Source organism: Desmodus rotundus, chromosome 8 (genome assembly GCF_022682495.2).
Source record: "Desmodus rotundus isolate HL8 chromosome 8, HLdesRot8A.1, whole genome shotgun sequence".
In the NCBI taxonomy this organism is placed as follows: Eukaryota; Metazoa; Chordata; class Mammalia; order Chiroptera; family Phyllostomidae; genus Desmodus; species Desmodus rotundus.
The window spans coordinates 1,038,264-1,062,874 of NC_071394.1; the positions used below are offsets into that span (position 1 = coordinate 1,038,264).

The 24,611-nt window shown below is 63.2% G+C and overlaps 3 protein-coding genes across 10 annotated transcripts; 1 reads left to right on the forward strand and 2 right to left on the reverse strand.

Annotated features, from left to right (window-relative positions):
* Positions 1-162: 162 nt before the first annotated feature.
* Positions 163-8,352, reverse strand: LOC112315689 (zinc finger protein 41). Of its 3 annotated transcripts, none has more exons than XM_024572465.4 (5): positions 8,112-8,352; positions 5,211-6,539; positions 3,874-4,004; positions 1,865-2,238; positions 163-1,819 (listed from the first exon to the last, which is right to left on the reverse strand). In XM_024572465.4, the coding sequence occupies exon 2, from the start codon at positions 6,331-6,333 to the stop codon at positions 5,740-5,742; it is 594 nt and encodes a 197-aa protein (XP_024428233.1). In that variant the 5' UTR covers positions 6,334-6,539; positions 8,112-8,352; the 3' UTR covers positions 163-1,819; positions 1,865-2,238; positions 3,874-4,004; positions 5,211-5,739. The 3 variants fall into 3 exon arrangements, with proteins under 3 accessions (XP_024428233.1, XP_045037568.1, XP_045037569.1); XM_045181633.3 differs by having other exon boundaries at positions 7,644-8,352; XM_045181634.3 differs by lacking the exon at positions 8,112-8,352 and adding an exon at positions 7,443-7,618.
* A 2,811-nt stretch (positions 8,353-11,163) lies between these two features.
* On the reverse strand, positions 11,164-14,422 carry GPIHBP1 (glycosylphosphatidylinositol anchored high density lipoprotein binding protein 1). The gene is made up of 5 exons (XM_045181758.2): positions 14,290-14,422; positions 13,312-13,380; positions 12,615-12,758; positions 11,600-11,713; positions 11,164-11,510 (listed from the first exon to the last, which is right to left on the reverse strand). The coding sequence occupies exons 2-5, from the start codon at positions 13,361-13,363 to the stop codon at positions 11,275-11,277; spliced, it is 546 nt and encodes a 181-aa protein (XP_045037693.2). The 5' UTR covers positions 13,364-13,380; positions 14,290-14,422; the 3' UTR covers positions 11,164-11,274.
* Positions 14,423-16,911: 2,489 nt separating this feature from the next.
* LY6H (lymphocyte antigen 6 family member H) lies at positions 16,912-24,104 on the forward strand. Of its 6 annotated transcripts, none has more exons than XM_053929829.1 (5): positions 16,912-17,030; positions 21,809-22,069; positions 22,416-22,543; positions 23,185-23,304; positions 23,543-24,104. In XM_053929829.1, the coding sequence occupies exons 2-5, from the start codon at positions 22,041-22,043 to the stop codon at positions 23,791-23,793; spliced, it is 528 nt and encodes a 175-aa protein (XP_053785804.1). In that variant the 5' UTR covers positions 16,912-17,030; positions 21,809-22,040; the 3' UTR covers positions 23,794-24,104. The 6 variants fall into 6 exon arrangements, 5 of the variants coding, with proteins under 5 accessions (XP_053785804.1, XP_053785808.1, XP_053785807.1 ...); XM_053929833.1 differs by having other exon boundaries at positions 16,918-17,030; positions 21,809-21,896; XR_011651508.1 differs by lacking the exon at positions 16,912-17,030 and adding an exon at positions 21,085-21,246 and having other exon boundaries at positions 21,809-21,945; positions 23,094-23,304; positions 23,543-23,641.
* The last annotated feature ends 507 nt before the right edge of the window (positions 24,105-24,611 follow it).

The window sequence follows — 24,611 nt, forward strand, 5'->3', positions numbered from 1 at the left end:
ACATCCAAACTTGGTTTCCCAGGTGTGGAGGGCCACAAAGGTGGCGTGCGCAGGGGAACACGGTGTCTTGTCACGGCAGCCAGGCACTCCCATCCTAAGTTAGCCAAAGGCTGTGACCAGCTGGGTCTCTGGCTGTGCTGGCGGGTGCCAGACTTCTCCTGGGAATCCCGACTGCACCCCTGGGGCTGCAGACAGACTGACAGAGAGCAGTGAAGGGGTCAGGATGGACATTTATTACGGGAGAAAACAACCCCCAGCAGGCAGCAGGACATGAGCTTGGTGCGGTGCGGGAGGCAGGGGTGGGGGGCACCGCAGGAACCAGCCTGGCGTCGCCTGGGAGAGCACAGGACCGCTTGGCCACAGGAAGCAGAGAGAAGGCCCAGCCCAGGCAGAGCACACTTGCTTAACAAGGACCGAAGGAGTGAAGGGATCTCCAAGTAAAAGTTCAGCAGCTCTGACTAGCTGGAGGGTTAAATTTCCAGACAAAGAAAATAAGTGGTGGACACCAGACTAGCGAGTGTCTGCACCACCTCAGGCCCAAGACCACCAGCTGGGGGCGAGTGCATTTGTGGCCTGCGGTCACCTCGAGCCACCAGCTGTGTGGGCTTGGTCGCACTCCCCAGGGGGACGTGAGGAGGAGACCAATGCAGAGTGCCGGAGCCACCAGGAACAAGCGTGCTCACACCAAGAGCCACAGACACGAAAAACAGAACCAGAATGTCATGTGGGTAAGGGGACAGTGACCCAGGCACAGGTGGTGTGACAGGGCACCTTGGAGCGGTGCATGTATCCCACACTGGGGACCCCAGTGCCAAGACAAAGGCATGTACTGAAGCTGAGGCACTCGGGGTGCTCGCCCCGAGGGGATGGTGACTTCTGGCCTCAGAAACCCATGTCTTCGGGGTCTGCAGGGGATTTTAGGCAGCAGCGCCAGCCCTGTACCCCTGGCTAAGCCTGGACCCTGGCAGGACCCTGGCCAAAAAGAGGACCACCCTGCAGTTCACACAACAGGTGGCTGGAGCATGTGAGGAGGAATCAGGAGACAAGGACTCCAAGCTCGGTGCACAGGGGTCCTTGGGCAGTGGACCCGGAGGCCACCTTGGCTCCCTGCCTGTTCCTTCTCTGGTCCCAACACTGCTTCCCTGGGCCTCAGCAATACCCCCTTTACCCCTCTGTCCTGCTCTAGAGCAAATGTCCACGTGCCTGCAGGGCCAGGAACTTCCTCCCTGGTGCTGAGGCTGCAGGCCCAGCCCCGAGTCCTGGCTCCTCTGCAGCACCTGTTGGAGTCCCGCTCACTGGCAGAGGCACCAAGGGATCATATCCTGGTGCCCAGACTGGCTCAGACACAAGAGGCCACCAGAAGTGAAGCCCAAGGGGTGTCCTGTTGCCCAGTGGAATGCAGTGGGCCCTGGTGCAAGGACAACCAGGGGCCAAGTCGCTGAGGAGCCCCTGCCTGCAGGGAGAGGACCAGAGCCCTGCCTGCTCCGTGGCCCTCAGTGCCTGCTGCCCAGCAGTGCTGGCTCCCCACCTGCCCTCAGGTCGAGGGGGGTGAGGCTCACAGAACACGAGCATGCGGCACCATCGACATTGAATTGCCGGGACATCGTGGGCATCCCCATGTCTGTTCAAGATCCTCTGTGGCCCGCGCCCAGACGCCGGGTCCCCCTGGAGCTGTCCCTGCGCTCTCAGCGCTGGACTGCGGTGTGGCTGAGCCACCTGGGATGGGTCTGGGATGGCTGCTGTCTATCCTCCTGTGACGGTGGGGAGGTGCCCTGAGGTCTGGGTCCTGAACCGGCACTTGGCCGGGGATGTCCTGGGCCTGCAGCGTTCCCCAGGATGCCCGGCTGACGCCGAGCTGAGGTGCCTGCTGGGTGGGGCGAGAACATGCAGCCACGAGCCTGCCCACCCCGGAGAGGTCTGGGAGCCCCGGGAAGGCCCCGCAGTTGATGCCAGTTCTCCCGAGCCCCTGCCTTCCCTTGGACGAAACGCTGTGCTGCTCACGTCTGCAGGTGTGTCCCTGGAGTGTCCCTTCCTGCAGGGACAGCCCTCTCCACGCCTCGGTCCCCACCTGTCCCTCAGCCGGAGAGGCTGGACCCAGCTTTCCTTTCGTCTTGTCCTTGATCTGTTCCTCTTGGAGGAGCTCAGGAATGTGGGAACTTTCTTGTTAGTTTTGAGGCTCCTCCGTATGCACGTTTCATTGGGAAGGTCTTGCTCTGGGGGACGGTCTGCTCTCATGACCTGAAAAGACAAGCAATGCCTCTGGAATAAAGAAGTGCAGTTACCCTGGCTGCTGGGGCTCGGTGGATTCAGCGCTGGCCTGTGAACCAAAGGGTCGCAGGTTCGACTTCCAGTCAGGGCACACACCTGGGTTGTGGGCCAGGTCCCCCAGCTGGGGGTGTGTGAGAAGCAACCACACATTGGTGTTTCTCTCCCTCTCCTTTTCCCTCCCCCTTTCTCTAAAACTAATCTTTTAAAAAAGCATGATTGCTATCTGCTTCCTTTGTTGGGAAAAAGCCAACTACGGATGTGAGGAAACAGTTTGAAGACGGGGAAGGTGGGGAGTGTGTGGCTTCAGCTACAGACCCCACACCTGGATGGCAAGAAGATGTCCAGGAGAGTGCTTAATTTTGTTCTGAACTTAAGTTGGGAAACACACCGAGCAGGCAGACTTGGCGTGTATACGATGTAATCAAGAGCAATGGACCGACGCCCCGGCCCCGAGCCGGGGGCCCCCCTGCCACCGAGGAAGCGTCCGCCTGAGCTCAGTGACAGCCGCTCTTTCCTCCTCTGGCTGTGCTGCGCGTCCCACACACCACACCACTCGGTGTTGCCCAGTGTCGCATTTGAAACCGGTAAAATCATGCCGGTGTCTCCTGTGACACACTGTCCCCGCTCAGCTCTCAGTTCTGCCAGAGAACCAGCCTGTCCGTTTTGACTCTCGGCGGCGCCTGTCCCCGTGACTGGCAGCTGTCCCCTGCCCCCCGCACTCTCCTGTCCTCCTCTGAAGGATGGTGGAAGTGGCTCAGCTCTCTGACCCCCAGCCCTGCCCTCCCATTCGCCGCGACAGGCACATTTTTGCCATCACTGAAACTTATGTATTTTATAATTTTCAGTATTTTTTCAGGGGGTTACTTACAAGGTTTTCTTTTCCTGGAATGCAGGTGAGTACCACTGGAACAACAACAAAAGCAAGTGCAGAGGTCACGTGGCAGCCCTGGGCACAGAGTTCGAATAGGAGCCGAACTTGGCTCCCCACCCCTTGGGGCACCGGGCCGGGCCAATTGCCTGAGGCCGCCACAGCTGACTCAGCAGCGATGGGAAACGCCCATCTGTCTGCCCAACAGGACAGGGGCCAAAGAGACCGCAAACTGCTTAGTGTGAGATGTGTGGCTTCTCTAATCACCGGACGCTGTATTTGTAAAGAAACTTCCAAGGGCGTTATTTCGTTAGGTATCTCTCTATCGTTCCCCAGGTTGATTTAGTTGGAGGGAGCTGCTGTCCCCTCCTGGGAGAGGTGGCGAAGGCTGTCAGCCAGCAGGGGAGCACGCCCCCCCAGACAGCATGCACAGAGAGTGGACAGCCTTCAGACCACCGGTCGGGGGACCAGCGCTGCCCCGAGGCTTTCGCACGTGAAGTCGCTGGGGTGGGGCAGGCACCCCACTTCACATCTGAGGAAACCGCGGCACAGGGGGTCAAGAGATCCAAGGGCACAGGGGGTCCAAGGTCCCACATCTCCAGAGCACGGGATCAGCTTGGCAGCCCCTGGCCTGAGAGCTTCTGCCCTTGGCCACCCACTTCCTCTCCAGAAACCAAAGACACCTGATTGGTACGTGTTTTCTCCCTCCCACCAAACCAGCAAGGGTCAGGACCCACCTGCCTGCTGTGGAGAGGCGGGGGAGCCGGCCGTCTGGGCGCTGCTGGTGCCTGCGCAGCTCACCTGCAGGAAGGGCTTTGCCAGCATCACCTCCGCCGTCAGTCCCCCCCAGGGGACCCTCCTGTCGGCCCTGAATGTGGAAAAGACACGTGTCACAGCATTACTCATGATGAAGTCGGCGGGGCACAATGCGGCAGTCAAAAACAGTGCTTCCCCCGCGTGAGGGCGTGGAGCGTCGCAACACGGAAAGGGCCATTTCTCTACAGTGTGCGTGGCATATTGTAACGCGTGATATATGCTCCGTAACAGTGCTACTTGTGATTTTGCACATCATGGTATGTTAGGGCTCACGAGGTGGGGGTGATCTCACACACCCTTTGTCTGGGACAGGCCAGACGTGGCCCTGCCGGTTTCCGTAAAGCACACATTACAAGCACACGGCTGTGCTCACTGCTGCTGCGCGTGGCCGACCTCGCGGCAGAGACCTCGTGACGGCGGAGCCCGCCGAGAACAGGTGTGGGCTGGCCCTTCACAGAAGACGTCTGCTGCCCCTGGCCCAGACCCAGGTCACTCTCAGTGCACACACCTGCACCATCATCACCGTGTCCCTGCCAGACACCCGAGGATGAGCTGCAGACACTGACAGCCTGTGCCTCGGGACGTGGTGTGGGCCAGCCACAGGCCTCGGTCGAACTGGGGAGCTTTGCCACGGGCATGGCCCTGCCACCCAGGGGGCAGTCCAGACCCGAGGTCTGACAAATGTCCCGGGGATGTCCTTTGAATGTGGGGTCGCAGGTCTGTGTCTCCCTGAAGCCAGCTTCTGGCACCTGCTGCTGAACAGTTTTGCCTCATCAGGTCTCACTTCCGGAATAGTGAGAGCGCATCACAGGTGGGGATTGGGGGGAATGCTCCTCGGGACACCCTGGGGGCCAGCCAGAGCCCCGCTCACAGCTTCTAGAAATATCAGGAGTAGAACTAGTCTACCTGGAGCCCCTCCCGTCGTCTAGGGCTGCCTGCTGGAGGAGCCTGTCTTCCCGGAGCTCAGGCCTTCTCACAAGACAGAATCCCCAAAGCCTCAGGCCATTATTAGTTTCTTGGGTCCAATAAGGTAAAAATGCAGGTATCATCATTTTCCTAATAAAAAGCCGTGTCATCTCCGGGCTGACAGTCACCTTGCCCCCATGCTGTCTGGAGGTTCTGGGACAAACAGCACAGCCCTGTAGAGCAGGGCCCCACACAGACCACTCCTGAGGGAAGCCACGGCAGGCCCGGCATGTGCACTTGACTGGGAGGTAGGGCGGAACCTGGAGGCCAGGCACAGAGCAGCAGAACTCACCTGCACAGAGCTAAGCCCTGGGGGGCAGGGCTCATGGCCGGGTGCTGGAGGCTCCTGTGTGGGAGATGCAGGCTGGGTGGAAGCTGCCGTCAGCAGACTGGGCCCCTGGCGCGTGGCCACAGAAGGAAGCTCCCATGCAGCGGCATCCAGGCCCGAGGAACCACGGCCCACGTGGCCCATCTGCGTAAGTCCGGCGGCTTATCTGGGACGGCGGCTGGGCGGGGAGGAAGGTGTCACAGGGCATCTAGTTCCTGGGGATGGGGTTGAGTCCAAGGGCTGGTGCTGCAGCCCGAAAAGGACGGTCACTGCAGCGAGCCGAGGGGGGACAGCAGGGCTCTGGTCCTCGTAGAAGACGCTGACTAGCTCGGGGCCACAGGCCTCATGTTGCCTGCATGGGGACGGGCTGGGGACCCAGTGGCCAAGAGACTCTAGGCCAACACCCTCAAGGAGCAGGCGAGTGGGCCGCAGCCACAGTGGGTGCCCGGCAGAGGCGGCAGCCGGAGGAGCTGCTCGGACAACTTCCCCACACTCAGTGCTTCCTCCGGGGGTGACGTTTCCGGTGGCGAATGAGACACGAGCTGTAGGCGAAGGTTTTCCCACACTCCTTACATTCATACGGTTTCTCGCCAGTGTGAGTCTTCTGATGCTTCAGGAGATTTGAGCCGCAGTTAAAGGCTTTTCCGCACTCACCGCATTTAAAGGGCTTTTCTCCCGTGTGGATTCTCTGGTGTTTGGTGACGTCGGAGCTGTGCCGAAACAGCTTCCCGCACTGAGCGCACTGGAAGGGCTTCTCCCCGGTGTGGACTCTCTGGTGGCGAACGTGATCCGTCTTGTGCTTGAAGATGCGCCCACACTCGCTGCACTCGTGGGGCTTCTTCCTCTGGAAAGGGATGAATACGGGAACCCCCTCAAAGTCATCTTTAAAAGAAGCATCGAAGGCATCAAATATGTGGGCTTCGGCTTCGGGGCTCAGGCCGGGCTCCTTATTGTGCTTTTTAGCCAGAGCGGCTCTCCTGCTGGGCCCTTTGCCCCCAGACACCTTCTGGTCCTTGGCAGTGCCCCTCTGCACAACCGTGTGTTCCTTTGGGCCCTGCGTCTTCTTTTTGCCTGTGGGCTTTTCCATCTTTCTGTCCCCAGGGGAGGAAGGGCCGTGGGAAGCCTGTGAGGACTAATGGGGAAGGTGGGGCACCATTCTCCAGCCACACAAATTTCTTTCTTTGTAGTCACTTCTCCAGAGAGGCCCTGCCTCAGACACAGCTCTTCTCTCCCCCGAGCTCACTGTGGCAGCTGAAGCAGGAACCTGCAGCGGAAAGCGGAGTGGCAGCAACCCTGCAGAGGCCAGAGAAGCAGGAGCCTGAGTGTCAGATGGGCGTCCGGGAAGACACACAGCTCTTTCCCAAAGAGGGACTGAGGGAGGGGCGGGGCCCATGGGGACGTGGCCTCCTTCGCCTCCCTACTCCTGTCCTGCCACCTGGACATCTAAGGAGCATCTCGGACTGGACGCAGCCTCACAGAACACTGGGTTCCCAGGAGCCCTGCCCCCCCCCCCCCACTCCGAACTGCGTCCTCGTCTCTGTAAATGGCATCTACACCACGGAGTTTTCTTCCTCTGCCACGGCATGAGGTCTCCACACCTGTGTCCAGGAGGGCTGACGTGTACCATGGACCAGCGTCTACTCTGTGGTCCCTACACTGGAGTTTCTTGAACCTTCTCCACTTCCTATATTTCGGGCCAGACAACATGTCTTTGGAGCCCCACGTGCCCCTTGTGGAAGGTGCCCCCCACCGCCTTGGGCCTGGATCCGAAGGTGCATGAAACTTGGTGGCTCCCAGCCTGGCCCCAGGCCCCCTCACGGTCCATCCCACACAGCAGCCAGTGAGCCCTGTCACGCCCCTGCTCAATTCCCCAGTGGCTTCCTCACACTCGCAAGCCCTATAAGCTCCTACCCCTTTGGCCCTGGAGCACCACGTGGCCAACCCTGCACTCCCCTCCAGCCACCCAGCCCTCTTTACGTCCTCAAACAGGCCCAGTCTTTCCTGTCGCAGCACCCGGCTGCTTCTGGAAACAGGCCCCGAGAGCAGGCCTTGGTGGGGCTGGCCTCTCTCACGCAGAGCTCGGCTGGGAGGGCCCTTTTCAGAGAGGTATCCCTGCCCCTCTCGCAGCTCCAGTTTCCTTGTGGCACGTCCCTGCGCTAACGCATCCATGGAAGCCCAAAGCCTCAGGTAACCGACCAGGTTCTCTCTTGCACCGTCTTAAAACCTGATAGTCCCGCTCCCTGGTGCCACCGAAAAGCATCCAACTTCACAACTGCAACAGGAACCGGTCAGTACCACCGACAGGTGAGGCCCGGGCTCCTGCGGAAGCACCGCCCGCGCAGGGCAGTTATTAGGGGCTTCATGGTAGAGGCTGGCTTCGCTCACTTCTCTACGTACTGTGCACACCGAGAAGAACATCATTGTGAAAAACGGAGTAGGTCACCGTCTCCGTCCCCTCTTGTCACAGGTCTGTGCACACGAGTGCCTGCTACGGCGACACAGACAATTCAGTCCACGTTGCCAGAGCAGACGAGAGCGCTGGCCCAAAGCCTGAGTGCTGGTACCGGCCGTGCAACTAGGGTGTCGCTCTGCTGCTCTCTGGTCCACGCGGCTCTGAGCTTCCCGGGAACCTCACTCGGCCCGGCCCCCTCTCTAGCTGCCTGCAGGAGCCTGGGCGTCACGGAGAGACCGCGCCACCAGTGGTTTGAGATCTAGGGGCAAACATGCGCCCAGTCTGTTGGGCCTTGGCCTGCAGAGGCCAGAGGCTGTGCTGAGGCAGATGCAAGGGGCCTCGAGCTGGGCAGCGCCCCGCCCACGACAGAGCCTAGCCGGTCGCGCGCGCACGGACAGGGGCGACGCCTTCACCTCGATCCGCGCGGAGCTGGTCCTCGCACAGCCTCGCCCTCCGCGAGGCCGGGGCCCACGCCACGCCGGAGTGACCCAGGGAGTCCGTGGCTGAACGCGGGGCGGGGAACAGGGGCCAGCCTCACTGAGCCCCGCCGCACACCAGTAGCCCAGCGGTGCAGCAGGACCACCGCGCAGCGGAACCACAGAGCCTGCCGCCACACCCAGCCACGGGCCACGCCCCTTCCTGGGCCGCTCTAGGAAGCGGGACTCCGGGCCTCTCGGTGGTGCGCCGCGTAGGGCTCCGCCCCCGGGCCGGCTCTTCCTACTCGATTCTGATCCCGCTGGCCCTTACTGACCCCCCGGCCCCCTCCTTCACCCCTGCGGACCCCCTTCACTCTCTTTTTCAATATATATGTTTTAGATTTTATTTATTTATTTTTACAGAGACGGGGAGGGAGAAAGAGAGGGAGAGAAACATCGGTCAGTTGCCTCTCGCGCGCCTCCAACTGGGGACGAACCGGCAACCCAGGCAGGTGCGCGGACCCGGAATCCATCCGAGACCTTAGGTTCCGAGGCCGGCGCCCACCGGAGCCACCCCAGCCAGGTTCCCGCTTTCGCTCTCCTCTGCACCCCAGCACTCTCCCCCGCGCCCCGCTCAGCCCGAGCTTCTCTCTGGCGGGAATGATGACATGAGTAACGGGGAACCACGAGTGCACTCTTCCCGACGCTACTCCATGCATAGCGCCCCCCAACCCTGCCGATTCTCCGAGGCCTGGAGACCCAGCCCTGGTCCCACCCGCAGCCCCACTCGGAGCCCCTGAACACAACGTCGAGCCTCCTGCTCCTGAGGCCTCTGACGCCGATGCCCGCGTGCTGGACAGCGCCTGCCGCGTGGAGCGCGCGCCCCAGAGGGACCACTAGGCAGGCCCGGGCCCTGCTCCGCGACGCGTGCCGGCCTGTGTTCTCCTCTCTGCTCCGCAAGTTCCTGGACGGACCTGGGAGCGCGGACCTGTCCCGGTCCATCGGGCCCTGCAGCCCCTGCAGCCACCGGCCTTCCCGGGGAGCGGGGACGGGGTGGAGGAGACACTGCTCAGAATCTCCGTCCTCAGGAATATCCTACTTTGGGTCCCTGCCTCATTCTCACCCCAATCTCAAGGTCTGGAACACGGACGGGAAATGAGACCGTGGCCACCTGCTTCCTGCGCTGGCCGGAGGAACTTCCCATGAGCCAAGACTGGGTGGGGTGGAGGGGAGCGAAGTAGGGCAGGTAATCCAAGGCGGGGCACTCAGGCGCACAGGACAAAATGGATCTGGGGTGGGGGAGGGCCGGTGAGGGAGGAATGGGACTCAGCATCTTTGGGGAGGTCGCGGAGGCTGCATGGGAGGGGAGCCTAAGGAAGGTCTGTTCCCGGGGCAGGCGGACCTCAGAGGCCGCAGGCCCCAGCTGGCAGGTTGTTTGAGCCCGGAAAAGAAGGGAACACAGCGTCCACCCTGAGCTTCCTCCCGGTGCCAGGGAGTGGGGGACACAGGGCTCTGACGTAGCCCCAGGGGCTGGTTTGGGTGGGCGAAGCAACTTGGGAAGGGGTCCTTCAGCCTAAAGGGCTCATTTGTTTCTTTCTCATCAGGGGCCAGTGGGTGAGGTGCTGGTCATTGAAGGGAGAAGGGCCAGAGGGCTGACCCAATGCCAGGAAGAGGGGCAGATGGACGAGAGGACACCTCTGTAGGTGAGAGCGCAAGAGCCTGAGCCCCGCCCCAGGGGCCGAGCAGGGCCCTGAACGCAGACAGGCTGTCGGGCTTGCCAAGGTCACACAGTGGGGAAACGGCCAACTGAGACTCGAGGCCTGGCCGGCTGCATCTCAGCCTTCCCCTTCACCATGCTGGGCCCAAGTCACACTGAGAAGCCTCAACAGTACCTGAGCTGCAGGGCGGAGCCCTTGCCTGAGGTCTCAACAGGGGCTGTGTGGGAGGGTGTGCCCCTGAGTGTGCATGAGCGTGGGGGGGTGTGAGAGCGAGTGAAACTGCAGGTGGCAGAGCGACCTGAAATAAGCAGCTGCAGCTCGACAGAGGTGCACCTCCCTCCCAGGTGCCGGGGTCCTGGGTCAGGCAGTGAGGGCTGGTGTGGGGGCTCCAGGTCACCCGTGACCCCTGCCCCTTCGCCAGGCTGCCGTGCCTCGAACCATGTGTGCTGCCTCATGGTACAAGGTGGATGCTGAGCTCCGACTCGCATTCCAGCCAGCAGAAGGGAGGAAGGGGAAGAAGGCAAGCCGCCTTCACCTAGGGGATTTTCCCCTCACCTCCAGCTAGGCCTTGAGGTTTCTATGAATGAGGAAGGGAAGGGGAGAGGAGAGTGCAGGGGAGGGGCAGTGCTCTGCCGCCTGCTGGCACGACAGCAGGCAGCAGAGGGCTCCAGACTTCCCAGGGATGTTGAGATGGTGGGGGCGTGGGGGTCCTCTAAGCCTTGTTCCACGGAGAGACTGCTCTGCCTCCTCCCTCCGCCACCCCAGGGCTCTCTCCTGGCACCAGCTCCTGGGGGAAGCAGAGTTTGGTGTGGTCAAGAAGGCCAAAGGCTCAGTGGCCAGTACCCAGCCCAGCTCAGCCGGAGCAGATGCTGAGGGAGCCAGAGGGACGGAGCCACCCCCTGCTCTTCTCAGGAACCCCCAAGCCTGTTCTGGGCCGCTCCTCGCATGCTCTCCCCCACCCCAACTCCCCTCAATCTACACCCACCAGGCTGAGGGGCTGGCTGGAAAGTCCTTCCTCAGCCCACACTCCTGTCTCACCCTTTCCTCCTCTCAGCTCCCTTGCATTCGCTCCTCCCCATGCCCGGCCTTCAGCAGCCTCCCTCCCGAAAGCCCCCCAAGGGGGGCTAGGAGGCAGATGAGTGGATGGGGACAGGAGGCTGGGGAGAGAAGGGCGTGAGGCCCCCCAGGGCATGCGGTGAGAGGCTGAGGCCTGGACCGGAGGCCCACGTGTACGTGTTCCCACCACACACAAGCAGTGGTCGAGGAGGCCACGGAGGCCAGACTGAGGACATGCACAGGGCTGGGAGGAGCCAGTGCTGGCTCCCCAAGTTTATTCTCCAAAGCTGCTGGGGTGGGGGAAGGCGGGCAGCAGAGGACGGCCTTGGACGTGGTGCTGGCCACCCAGGATGGGCTGGGCTGGGCTGGGTGGAGGGGAGCTGTGTTCAGGACCCTGTTGCCCCGAGGCCAGGAAGGAGGCTGAGCAGGAGGGCGGTGGCCAAGGTCTCGGGGCTGCCCTGGGGGGCCCCGGCCCCAGTGCCCGGCCGGCTCTGCCAGGGCGGGGTGTTGCACAGGTTGGTCTGGCAGCAGGTCATGGTGATCAGGGTGCCCTCTGCCATCCTGGTGATGGGTTCACACTTGTCAGCACACCACACCGAGTAGCTGGTCAGAGGGCCCGATGCTGGGGCGGGGGCGGAGAGAGGGTGAGTCACCCTGGGCGTCTGGACTGGGACGAGGTCCCTCAAGGGCGCATGCCTGCATGCCGCTCACCTGTGTCCCCTTCAGAGATGAGGGTCTTGCAGAAGGGCTGGCTCTGGAGGCAGCTGTGTGTCTGGTTGCAGCGCTCCTGCTGGTGTAGGTTCTGGCAGGAGTAGCACTGCAGCCCTGGGGGCAGGAGGGCTCCGCTGCAGCCACAGCCCCCGAGCCCCCGGCTCTCCGGGCCGCCTACTCCCCTCCAGACCTCCCCATGCCCGCCCGTCCGCCTGCCTACTCAGCTGGTGCCCGCAGAGCCGGCCCTGCCAGGCCCCCCGGACCCCTCCTGAGGACTGGCCGGCACAGCCCACACTGGCCAGGGTCTGGGGGTGTGTGAGCCCATGGGGACTGTGGAGGTGGGTGCTGGCTGTGGGGATGGGCATGCTGGGGGCGGAGGGCAGAGGCATGCTGGGAGCCACAGGCCATGCAGGTTGATGGTACTGATAGCTCCGCTTTATCCTTGTGAGCGGGACAGAGGAGGGGTGGCCCCAGCCACCTGGTGTGGTGTCAGGGTGAGGGGTGGGGATGGGGTTCTCTCCCTCCTGCTCCGTTCTAAGCTTTTGTCTGGCTCCGTGTCCCCTGCAGGAGCCCATCCACACCCTTGCCCCAGGGTGGTCCCACCCGCCCCGCCCCGCCCGGGCCAGACTGCTGTGTCTTTCTGGTCGGAATTGACACCCAGGGCCTTTGCCTCCACTGGCCTCTCCCCGCAGAGAGAGGGCGGGCGTTGCACCCCTCTCTGCCCCAGCACCATTGCCTTCCCCGTGCTGGCGTCTTCTCTAGGCCCCTACTCTGGATGGCAGCTGAAGTCAGGGTGAGGGGTGAGGGGTGTGCTCACTGCTGAGTGTCAGGGCCCCCACCTCACCTCCCCCCTGCCCCACGGGAGGACAGGCCCACAGGCGGCCTTTGCCTGACTGTGCACGTCACTCCAGCCCTGCACCTCGCGGGGGGGGGGGGGGGGGGGGGCGCCCGCAAGAAATGCTGAAAGAGGAGCACGTGCCTTGGTGGGGGAAGGGTGCAGGGGAGGTGCGGGTACCTCTGCCCCTGCTGCCGCCTGCCGTCACGCCGGCCTCCTCGTCCTCGTCCTCCTCGTCCCCGTCCCCCTGCTCTTCGTTCTCGTCCTCCTCCAAGTAGTCCTGGTCATCCTGTGTCTGTCCCGTCCCTGGCTGCGCAGGGGCACCTGTAAACTTCCACTCCTCAGGTACAGAGGACACACTCTTGGCCAGCGCTGCGCCCCCTGCCCCTAGACCTGTTCACCACCGCCCCCCTGCCTGTGTCCCAGGCTGCTGCAGTCTCCGTCTCCGGGTCTCCGCTTGCCCAGCGGCTGACTTACCCAGTGTGGTCGGGCAACGCCGGCTGCTGGACTGGCCCTTTCCGGCAGCCCCACCCCAACCCTCAGGATGGCCTGCCGTTGTATGGAAAAGGAAACTGAGGCTGGGAGAGGGGAGGGGACCCTGAAGCTTGCATTTCAGAGAGGCCAAGCCTTGGGCTGAGGGGAGGGGAGTCCATGCCCCTCCCCTGGGACTGGCTGGGGCGGTGGGGGGCAGGGGGTGCTGCGGAGATTTGGAGTTCTGTGGGAGCCCAGGACAGTCCCCATCCCCGTCCCTCTGGCCTCAGACTCCAGCCTCACTCCCTCTTTCTTCCCAAACCCAGTCTTGTCCTCAGGCTGGGGCCCCCGGGGGCTGGACTCCGCTGCCCTCGCCCTGCTCCAGGGTGGCCCTTCGCCCTGGTACCTGGCTGCCTGCACAGCAGCAGGGCGAGCACAGCTGCTGCGAGCGCCTTCATCCTGCTGGCGTGCGGACCTGTGGGAAGTGTGGCAAAGAGCACTGCTGGGGGCTTCCTGGAGGCCTCTGGGCCCTGCCCCCCAGCTCCAGCCTCAAACAATTGGCCAGTTTCCTCGGACCTGAGGGACCAACTGGAGGGACCGGGGGAGGGAAGTCACAGTGGCTGGCCTTAGGGAGTTCTGGCCATCCGTGCTGCCTGGCTCCCGGGCCTTGGGGGCCCAGGCCCACCGCACGGCCTGTGAGCCTGGCCCTGGGCTGCTGCGGCCCCTGATGACCCCCTGCCCTGTGTCTGGATGCCAGGGAACCCGGGCCCAGGCCCCACAGCTGCAGGAGCTCGGCGTCACTGCAGCTGCTGGTCACTGGCCAGGCCCCTTCCTGAGTCAGCTCAATGACATCCCACACCTCTGTGAGAGCATGTCAGATGAACTCACGACACACACCCGCCCCACACACTCACCCACTGCCTGGAATGCGGCTCCCCTCACCTGCTCAGCTGTCCCCTCACCTGCTCAGCTGTCCAGCGGTGGCCTTCCCACTGCCACCCACCCACACCCTGCCCTTCCCTGACCTCGGGGCGCCCCTCCCCAGGGACACCCTCGGGGCTGGGGTGTCCAGGTGAGCCTGCCTGCCTCCGCCCACCCGTGACCCTCGGCGGGGGGGGGGCTGGGAGGGAGGCCCGGGCTGCCCCTGCTCCTGCCTCCTGGTTCTTTTTCAGTTTTTTCCAATTAAAAAAAAATGTGGTAAAATGTACACAGTATAAAATGTGCTGTTTCCACCGTTTTTACATGTCCAGTTCTGGGGCACTGAGCACAGTGACGCTGCGGGACGACCACCAGCACCGTCACCTGCAGGCCTTGGTCCTCTCTGCACACCGGGGCTGCCCGTCACACACTGACTTCCAGCCCAGTGGCGACGCCACTATTTTACCTTCTCCCTCGGTGTCCGTCTGGCGACTCTAGGGACTGAGTGTAAACACCTGGGGCTCGTCCTTCGGGAACTGGCTTATGTCACTGAGCATCACAGCTCTGAGGCCCGTCCACACTGTAGCGTGTGCCAGAACTGCCCTCCTGCCTACGGCAGAGCAACACCGCTCCAGGGCCCAGGCGGACCACCTCTGTCTCTTCCTCCCTCTGTCGGGGAGCACTGCGGCTGCTTCCTCCTTTGGCCGCTGGGAACGTGCTGTGCCGGTGTCACTTCCGTCCCTGCTCCCGTCCCCGGGGGATGGACCCCACGTGGACTGGCTGGGTCTCTCAGTGAGTCTGCTTCATCTCCGCACTGGGGCCTCTCCTCCCGCGTGTCAATGCAGTTGAGTGTCTCACATTAGAAAAATAAAAGCAAACTTGAAAATCCCCTTCTTTCCTTAATTTTCTACCCAAACTCCCTCCCCATATCCTTTCTTGTGGCAACATCTCCCGTGGCAGGGCTGATCTTTCATCCCCTGGTGCTGCGTCTCCCCTGCCACCGAGTCCGGGCTTGCCACGGGGGAACGCAGCCAGAGCACCCACCCGGGTGGGGGACCAGGCTCTGAGTCCTCCCCACCCACTGGCCCCACCTCCAGCCCCCACTGAGGGGCGTGGGTCGCTGCCAAACGTCTGGGGCACCAGCTCCTGCTCAGCAAGGATGTATCTTTCACAGCATTAGACATCAGTCTCCCTCCACTGTCGTTAATAAACCAAACGCTCAAGATCCTGTGCAGGGCTTCTGCACAGCCAGGGCAGGAAGGAAGACGCTCAGGTCCTGAGCCAGCAAAACAGTGCACGGCTGAGGCCAGGCTGGAGAGCGCACCCACGCTGCTGTCTGTGTGGAAAGGGAGGAAGGGGCTGTGCGTGCGGAGGCTGCTTGCTCTGGGCCCACGTGGGCCTGCCGAGCGCCACCTTCCGCTTAAGCCTGCGCCCTGCCTCTTGGCTGCCCGCCAGGCCCCTTCTCCTCCAGGGCCGGCAGGACCTTTGGGCTGCTCACTTCGGCCCCACCCTCCCCGGACACGCCAGGCCACACCCGCCTCTCTTCAGCTGGGTGACACGCAGCACTGGTGGGTCCCCAGAGATCTGGCCGCTGGGCAGCACCTTGCCAGTGCCAATGCAGGGGCTCCCCCTGCGGCCCCCTCGAGCCCTGTCCTCTGAGCGGGACTGACCCTCCTGTGACACCCTAAGACCCAACGCCCAGGCCAGCACTGATGTGTTCCAGGTCCTGCACTTCTTTTTTAAAGACATTTTTAGAGGAATTTTAAGTTCCCAGCAAACTTAAGGTACAGACATTTCCTATATCCCACCCCACACAGGACCTCCCCCAGGACTGAGGCCCCTGCCGGACCCAGCCTCGGTCAGCACGGACAAGACTGCACAGACACAGCGCGGTCACACCAGGCCCCCGGAGGGTGCACACTCGGTGGGTTCGCACGGATGTGTAACGGTGAGTGTCCATCATCATCAGGCCACACAGAGCGCTCCACTGCCCTGAAAGTCCCCTGTGCGCCCTGGCTGGTGTGTGACTCGGTGGACTGAGCACCAGCCTGTGGACTGAAAGGTCTCGGGCTTGATTGCGGGTGGGGGCACAGGCCTGGGTTGCGGGCCAGGTCCCCCGGGGGGGGGGCAGCGTGAGACAGGCCACTGGTCAATGTATCTCTGGCACACAGACGTTTCCCTCCCTCTCTTTCTCTCTCCCTTTCCATCTTTCTAAAAATAGATAAATGAAATCTTAAAAAAAAACCCAAACCCTCCAAGCTCACCTATTTATCCTCCTGGCCAACCCTGGAATGTCCCGGAGTTGGAGTCACATACTGTGCCCCCTCAGACTGGCTTCTTCACTCCAGGACATGCATTTAAGGTTCCTCCAGGTCGTGTGGCCGACAGCTCACTTCTTTTTAGCATGGAGCCATGCTCCAGGTTATACCGATGTGTACCCGTCACTGCGGAAGGACACCGCGGTCACTTCAAGTGTTGGTGACGATGAACAAAGCTGCTATAAACAAGCACCCGTGGGCAGGCTTGCTGCGGATGTGAGCTTTCGTCCCCTTTGGGTAAATGCCAGCACTGAGGCTGTCCCCCAAACACCCATCTCCCTGCTCTTGGTGACCCACCACCGCAGGGGGTGCCGGCTCAGGGGAGGGGCTCGGGTCTGAGGCCCTCGCTGGCGCCCCCCAGCTTCGGCTGCAGGTTCGGTGGACTCCTGACTGTGCAGAGCACCCTGGTGGGGCCTCCGAGGCCATTGATAGGTGCCCCCTCCCCCTCCCTCACTCCCCACCATGGACGGGGGGACGCGTCTGCCACCTGGAGTTCTTGGCAGCCAGGAGCCAGGGGCTGAGCCTCTGGGGACCTGGGTTTGGGATGAAACTGTTATGACTGAAAACAGCAGAGAAATGGAGGCGACAGGGCCCTTGATGCTGGCGCCATGTCTGGTCTCCCTGGAGTCCGGCTCCGTCCACCCAGGGGTCCACTGAGAGACGCAAAGAGCCCGCTTCCAGCATCCGTCGCGGTCAATCGGAACCGTTTCTGCTGCACGAATTCCTGCGATTGCCTTCGTTTCCTTCCTTTTTTCTATTTATATCGCTCTCTCTGGCTGCTGGAGATGGGTGCGCAGTGAAGGCATTTCCAGCTGTCTCTTCCAGCATTTAAGGGCGGCCTCTTCCTGCAGAGTGGCACTTGCTGTGCCTAGCGACCTTCTTTCTCTGAGTGAGTTTTTTGCCCCCAAGCGTGTACTTGGCAGTTCTCTTCCAGTGGAGCCTGTCGCCCTTTGCGCGCAGTAACCGCTGACGAAGTTGTTAGGGTCTTTAAGGCAGGCGCTTCCGCCGGTACGTGCCGCCGTTGCTCTGAGAGGCCCTTCCAGATCTTCCCCGCCTACTCCCCTGAACCCCCAAATGCCCACTCCTCTGATGTTGGTGCACCTCCTTCCGCCACCCTCTCCGCCCCAGGTCACATCGCCCCTGCCATCCCGTCCCTCCCCTTGGCTGAGCACAGGAGTCCATTCAGTTCAAGGTCCTCCATTCTCCTCTGCTGCCCAGCCAGGGGGAGCCCGGGGCCCTTGACGCCCTCACTCCCAGTGGCCCTTCCCTCTGCTTCAGCTCGCCAGCCCCTCCCTTGGTCACATCCGCACGGCCACTCTTGGCCACCCGCACCTCTGCCTCTAAACCTCGACTCTCAGGGGTGGGGTTGGGAGGTGGACACCAGGAGCCTGTGGGATGCTTCTGTGTTCCCTGTGAGTTAGGAGGTGAGGGTGTGACCCAGGGGAAGGAGGGGGAGGAGAGGTCCCTGCTGTCCACGCCCCCACCTGCCTTCCTGGGGGGTCTCAGGAGATGCCTCACCCCCTGCTCTCGTGTCCCTCACTGCGCACCCCCTCCTGCCTCAGCCCCTTAGTCAGCTCCCGTGGTGAGCAACACTCCCACCCCACACCACCGGATCGCTGCGGCCCCAGGAAAATGACAGACCCAATCCACTGGCCACAAACCTCCGAGGGTCGAGGGCAGGTGGCCAGCAGGCTGTGGTCGGCTCGTTCCCTGGTCCCATCCACCGTCAAGTAGTCTCTGTGTGCTCTTCTTGCGTGTTCTGTTCTCAGTCGGCACCCTGACCACACGAGGGGTGCTCCTCAGCCAGTGCTGACTCCCACCTGCCTGCCCCTCCCTGGGCCCCCCCCCGGCATTCCCCTTGCCATGGAGTGGGATCCTCTGAGCCCAGCAGACATCAGTCCCGTCCCTCTTCCGTTTTCTTCCCCAAAAATTGCCTCCGGGGGCACCTTCCGCTCCCTGGCTTCACGCCCCCTTCGCCACAGCACGCACACGGCGCCAGCCTCCCCAGGGTCCTCCTGTCCCTGTTCCACAACCTGTGCCTTCTCCTCCCTCCTGCCTGCTCCTCCCCAAGCAATGAACCACACCCTGGGGAGTTAGAGCAACACAAACCCTTCCCGGCGCCCCTGCCCCCTGTCTCCACCCCAGAGCTGCTTCTCCTCTCTCAAAGGCACCAGGATGGCTGCGCTCCAGGTCCTTAACTTAACCCCACCTACAAACTCTTTTCCAAATAAGGTCCCAATCCTGGGTCTGGGGGTGGGGGTAGGATTTGAACATCTTTGGGGGGCCACCATTCAGCCAAGCACACGCCTTGCCCCTCCGCTATTCTGGGGGCCCCTGGGGTCAGGGACGGTCTCCATCTCAGGAAACACGCTATGTGAATGACACTGTCCCCCCGGGTCCTTGGATGGCCCTCGGCTGGCCCTCTAGGTGAGCCAGGCAGTCGGTCTTTTGGGAAATGGCCCTTCTTTTTAGCTCGGCCAGCAGTCTCAAAGGCGTGGAGGGCTTCTGATGCTGTCACTGAAAATACCCGGCAGCAAGCTCAGCCGCACCTCTCCCGGTGATCCAAACCCCGCCCGGTTCCCCGCCAGGCTGCCCCAGAGGCCTCCTCCCCTGCTTCTGGGAGCCAGATGCACCGGCCAACGGCTGGAGAGCGGTGGCCTCTGACACTGTCCCTGGGTCTGCCCACCTGGGAGGTGGCTGTGCTGTGGGCCACGCCTGCCAGTCACCCTGGACCCGGAGCACAACATCAGATGTGAGCCTTGGCCATGGAGCTGCCCCAGGCTGCGGGGCACTCCCCAGAGTGCCATCTAGCAGGGCAAGAGCCTAGGGTCCCCTCGCCAGGGCCTGGGCATCTGGGCCAGGTCCGGCTGGGAAGAGGGAGGGCAAGGCCAGCGGTCACCAGCTCCCTGCAGGAGCTGTCCAGCCTGAAGGGGCCAGGGCCACACAGTGGCTTGTTCTACTCTCATTCAGTTAAAGAAAGCCCTTTCTTCTGCTAATCATGACGGACTGTGGTTCTTGTGTGCGAAATCCTGACAGGGTGAGACTGACCCATGTGCCCCAGGAGGAAGGCAGAGGAGCTTGGAAACTGGGAGAGGCATCTCCGTTTCCCTGGCAACCAAGCCCAGCCTGGGAGAGCACAGGCCTCTGCTCTCTGGGAGCAAGCCCAGAGCTGCAGTCCAGGTGCTGGCCCCAACTCCTTGGACATCACTCTGGGGACATCGGGCTTCTGCCCCCAGTGCCGCCACCAGGCTTATGCCAGGCCCCACCCACCTGTATCATCTTTGGCTGCATAACAAATTACCCCAAAACTTAGGGGCTTAAAACAATACCACCTATGACCTCACAGCGGCTTGGACAAAGTCAGGAGAACTTGAGAATGGCTTCGAGGTCAGCAATCAGTGACGTCTGTAGAAATGAGAACAGAAAGGGTGGAGGCCAGGGACCGACATCATTGCCTTACAGTACAGAAGACTCCCGTGGTTTAGAGATACAGAGGCAGAGGCAGAGACAGAGATGGAGGGAGATGGAGATGCTGAGGTGCGTCCAGAAGGGGTCCGGCCATGTGCTACGAAAAATGGAGACATTTCCTGAAGAAGATACCAGATACAGGAGACACTGTACACAGGACAATGACACTCGGTCTCCTTCAAAGCAGGCACCTCGGGACCTCAGCCAGTCCTCCCCGTTGCCAAGAGCTGCCCTGTTGTATTTTCCTGAATCTCATCCATGGTCTGAAATGTCTTCCTTTTCAAAGGTGATTTTAGTTTTGGGAAAAGCTGGAAGTCACAGGGCGCCGAATCTAGGTTGTAGGAGAGCCGAGTCATCTGGGTGGTTCGATGTTCCGCCAAAAAACTCTGCACGAGACGTGATGCGTGAGCAAGCGTGTTGTTGTGATGAAGCTACCCGTCACCAGGTGCCCACAGCTGCGGCCTTCTCAGTCGTCCAGATAGTTTCTGTGGAGGCATGTTCACGCTTGACGCCAGCTGGCGCAGATTCATTGCTCCAAGCACTCAGTCCCTTCGACCACAACGACCACACCGTGCACACGCTCACTCAACAGCATCTACCGCCCCCACTGACCAGTACAGTGAAGTCGTCATCACTGTTCACCCGTGTGCACCCCAGTCCACGCTCCTTGGCTGCCAGGTCACATTGATGTCGTGCAAACCGTTCTCGTTACGTTAACAATGGCTGGACTTTTTCTAGACAGACCTGGCTTCTGACTGTGTGTGTGTGTGTGTGTGTGTGTAGAGAGAGAGAGAGAGGGAGGGAGAGAGAGGGAGAGAGAAAGCAAAAGAGACCGACTGGTTTTAAGGCACTGGCTCACGCAGTTGTGAGGCCAGCAAGGCCTGCTGGAGCCTCTTCCTTCCTTCCTTCCCCTGTACACGTGGTCAGTTGGGACAGTGCTCTTTCCTTCCCTGTGTCTCACACCTGTACGGCAGGTGGGTTTCACACTCCACACCTGATGCTCTCCGCTGAGAAAGTCCCCGTTCCTGCTGCGTCCCCGCTGTGCAGCACGTTCGCGGATTTCCGCCTTTGAGCTCATATTCGAGTTCTGCTGAAGTTGCGGGAACCCCGCCCCCGAGTCGGGGCGGCTCCTCCGTCTCCTCCTCTGCCGCCACTGCTGTGGAGCAGCGGGCGAGTGGGGAGGTGTGTGGGCTCCCGAGCCAGGTGTTTGGGTACCAGCATCACCTGTGTCGCGGGTCACTGGCTTGCTGGCTCACTGTGTGACCTCGGGCAGGGGTCTCAACCTCTGGGCCCTGTGGTTTCCGCATCTGTCAGAGGGGGACGACAATCCCTGCTCAGGGTGCTGAGCAGTGACGTTTAGGGTTAGAGCGCATACTATGTGCTCACCAAACGCTGAGATCGGCGCATCTCACAACGACGACGTGTCGGTGACAACCATTTGTTAGATTCAGGGGGGCAGCGACCCTCTTCTCATCTTGCTGTGGGGGGGGGGCTAGGCCAACAGTGGGCACTCCATCCATATTTCCTGGACGAATGAGGGCAGGCGGGAAGCAAGGACGTCCCCGCTTGCACCGAAGCTGTGGTTTATTCAGGGACCGATTCCAGACCCAGCGGATGCAAGTGCCTAGGCGGCGCAGGTCAGACGCTCGGGGCGGGGGCGCAGAGACAAAGCGACGTCCTGCCCAGGATGTGGGGCTTGGGGTTGGCTGCGGCTGCTGGTGGGGGTCCTGGGGGTGCGCAGGGGACAAGAGCCCCGAGCAGCCGGGGGCTGGGGAGGGGCAGGGCTGACGCTCTGTGAACCCGGGCCCCGAACCCGCACCTTTGCTCCCTCCCCCCTCCCGCCCTGCATCTTCGCGCGTTTCGCCTCCTTTCGCAGTAAACGTTCTTCCGAGAAATTCCAAGGGGATGTCAGCCAAGCAGGGGGGGCAGGGACGCCTCCCGCACCTGGGTAGCGGGTGGTGGAGGCGGTGGACGGAGCGGGAACTGGAGAGGGCGAGCCGACGCCGGGTGGCTTTGGGCGCAGGACGCTCCGGGACAGCGACCAGGCTCGGACCTCAGAGCCCTGGGCGCCCCGGCAGCGCGTCTCCTGCCGCCCCTGCCTCCTCACGTCCCCGCCCCAGCTCCGCCCCGCCCCTCGCGCGGGGTCCGCGTCTGCGGCTGCGTTCCCCGAAAGACGAGGGCGCTGCCCCCCGGTTCCAGTCCGCAGGGAAAGCGAAGGACACCGCTCCTCGCGCCGCCAGCACCGCCCGCTCTGCCCTGAGCATCCGAGCGCCGACACCCCAGGGATGTGAGTGCGCCCCCCCACCCGTGGCCTGCGCTCCACTCTCCGACCCGCGGTGAGCGCTAAGGAGTGCGCGGGGAAGGCGAAGGGAGGCGGCTCCGCGCGGGGTTCCCGGCCCCCCAGCCCAGGGGTGCGGGGAGGGGACGTGGCATGCGCCCCTGCCCTGCCCCCACCAGCAGGTACCATTCTCTCGCCCCTCGCCCTGCCCTTTCCTCTCCCGACGCACCTGCCGCTCCCCGGGGGGAGGAGGAGACGAGCCCCGACACCCCTCGTCTCACAGGTGCTGGGCGCGGGGTGGGCGCATCTCAGCCTGTCGGCGGCCGGAGGGCGGACCTGTTTTCGCCGGAGGGGATGGTGTGATGGTGGGCGCTCTGGGGGATGGGCTGGGGGTGGGAATCCTCGAGCTCCCCGGCGACCCTAGCGGTGGATTCCCGGGAGGAGGTTGCATTCGGAGGCCAGAAAAGGAGAGGGTCCTTCGGGCCGACCGGGGGGCTCTGTCTGCTGACCGAGGCTTCTCCCTGCCAGGCCCGCGCCCCAGAGGACCCCCGCCCGCAGCGCCCTCGCCTTTGCGAGGCCCACGGGCCACATGCTGCCCGCAGCCATGAAGAGCCTCAGCCTGGCGCTGCTGGCCGCCCTGCTCTGCTCTGCGCCCGGTGAGTGTGGGGCGGCCCGCCCGGGGGTGGGGGGCAGTTCTCCGAGAGAGCCGGGCTGTGGGGCCGCCAGTCTCCATCCCTCCCCCACCCCAGTGCCCGTCAAACGCACAGCCCCTTCTGGGCCCCTGCGACCCCAGCCGGCCCCTCACCCCTGGGGCCCTCGGTGGCGCCGCTGCACCCCCAGCCCCGAGGGTCGCTCAGGGCTCCCGAGGGCACACGGTGGTCTTCCTTGGGGCCTTGCACGGATGCCCCGCACGGAGCCCCGCCTGAGCCATCAAGTCCTGTTGGGTCCTAGGAAACTTAGAACCAACAGAACCCTGGGAAAGGGGGGGCAGTGAGGGAGGGGGTGGGAGTGTGGAGGAGGGCATCTTGGGTCTGGAAGCTGGGGAGGGGCAGGGGGATTCCCGGGTCCCAGGGGTGGGACCCTCCCTGTAAACTACTGGGAAGCCACGGGTTCTTCCAGGGCCCGTCCTCCAGGTGCCAGTCCGGCCTGGTCACTACTGGCCAGGGGCTGGCTGCCTGGCCGCCCACAGCCACGTGGTTCTCCTAGGAGCGCCCGCAGCAGGCAGGCAGGAGGATGCAGGGGGCTGGCTGGCCTGGCGCTCAGCTCCTCTGGTCGCCCTGCCCCTCGGCCCGCCCAGCTCACGGCCTGTGGTGCCAGGACTGCACCCTGACCACCAACTCCAGCCACTGCACCCCGAAGCAGTGCCCGCCGTCCGACACGGTGTGTGCCAGCGTCCGCATCGCCGACCCCAGCAGCAGTAAGCGGGGGCCTGGCCAGCTGGGGAGCGCGTGGGGGCGGCCTGAGCCCCTCTGGCCTGCTGTGTGACCCTGAGCTGGTGCCTGTCCGGCCCTGCCCCCCACCGTGGCCCTTCCCATGTCACTGGGGCAGTGTGGGTGGGGTGAGGGTCCCAGCCTTGCTGCTCCAGGGCCCCAAGCCTGGTCCTGGGCTGGGCCGGGCACAAGGCAGAGCGGGTCCACATGGGGTCCCCATTTCAGGCCCCCCCTCCCCAGGCCGGAAGGACCACTCTGTGAACAGGATGTGTGCCTCGTCCTGCGACTTCGTGAAGCGGCACTTTTTCTCGGACTATCTGATGGGCTTCATTAACTCTGGGGTCTTGAAGGTGGACGTGGAATGCTGCGACTCGGACCTGTGCAACAGGGCGTCCGGGCCTGGGGGCAGCCCCTGGGCCCTGGCTGGGGGGCTCCTGCTCAGCCTGGGACCCACCCTCCTCTGGGCCGGGCCCTGAGGCCCCTGCCTCCTGCAGGGCTTGAGCTGGTGCCCCGGCCTGCGGCTGCCCCTTCTCGGCCTGGCTCAGCTGGGGCAGGGGCAGCCTCGGCCGGGCTCCACCACCCTCTGTGGCCCGCGCCCCTCCCTGTCTCCCCGCTGGCTCCGAGTCCCAGCTGGCAGGGCACCTGCTGGACACTAGCACCCCTCGGGTGGGCCGGACGTCGGAGGAGAGGGCAGGGGGCTGGGACCTCCAGGTCGCTGAGGGGCAGCCAGGCTGAGCCAGGCCCAGCTCCGCAGCTTGGCTGTGAGGGCGTCTTCTACCGAGAAATAAAGTGGCTTCTGCGTCTAGAGACCTGGCTCCGGGCCTGGGTGCGGGGGGCACAGGCGCCCGCAGGGAGTTGTGAGTGGAATGCCGGGAAGGAGCAGGGGGCACTGGGGTTCGGGGGCTGTGGTGCCAGCCGCCTCAGGGTTGGGGGGCAGCTCAGGCCTGGCAAGGTCGGGGAGCAGTGGGATGGGGGCGGTTAGAATGGAGGCCAGTAGAGTCTCAGGGTGGGCCTGAGGGTGAGGCCCAGCCATGCCAGCCTCACTCTCGCCCACACAAATGCAGGGGGGTGCACACACAAGCCCCCGTGCCGGCGTCTGCACCCATCCACGCTCACACCCCTGGGGCACATTGGGCGGGGGGTGGTGGGGCAGGACCCCTGGAGGTGAGTCTTAGGGTGCTGCCTCTCCTGGCCCCTCCTGCCCCAACCGAGGCTCTGCAGCCCTGCCCCACACCCAGGTCCAGCCTGGCCTCCTGCACCCACTGGCCGCGTGGCTTGTCCTGGGGCCTAGGCT

What these genes read in the sequence shown, in the direction of transcription:
- LY6H (XM_053929829.1), top strand. Translation starts at nt 22,041, where the DNA reads ATGCGCCCCTGCCCTGCCCCCACCAGCAG. An exon ending in TGCCCTGCCCCCACCAGCAG is followed by an intron (nt 22,070 to 22,415) that starts GTACCATTCTCT and finishes TCTCCCTGCCAG; the next exon opens with GCCCGCGCCCCAGAGGACCC. An exon ending in CCTGCTCTGCTCTGCGCCCG is followed by an intron (nt 22,544 to 23,184) that starts GTGAGTGTGGGG and finishes CGGCCCGCCCAG; the next exon opens with CTCACGGCCTGTGGTGCCAG.
- LOC112315689 (XM_024572465.4), bottom strand. Translation starts at nt 6,333, where the DNA reads ATGGAAAAGCCCACAGGCAAAAAGAAGACGCAGGGCCCAAAGGAACAC.
- GPIHBP1 (XM_045181758.2), bottom strand. Translation starts at nt 13,363, where the DNA reads ATGAAGGCGCTCGCAGCAGCTGTGCTCGCCCTGCTGCTGTGCAGGCAG. An exon ending in AGGCGGCAGCAGGGGCAGAG is followed by an intron (nt 11,714 to 12,614) that starts GTACCCGCACCT and finishes TCCTGCCCCCAG; the next exon opens with GGCTGCAGTGCTACTCCTGC. An exon ending in CATCTCTGAAGGGGACACAG is followed by an intron (nt 11,511 to 11,599) that starts GTGAGCGGCATG and finishes CCCCCGCCCCAG; the next exon opens with CATCGGGCCCTCTGACCAGC.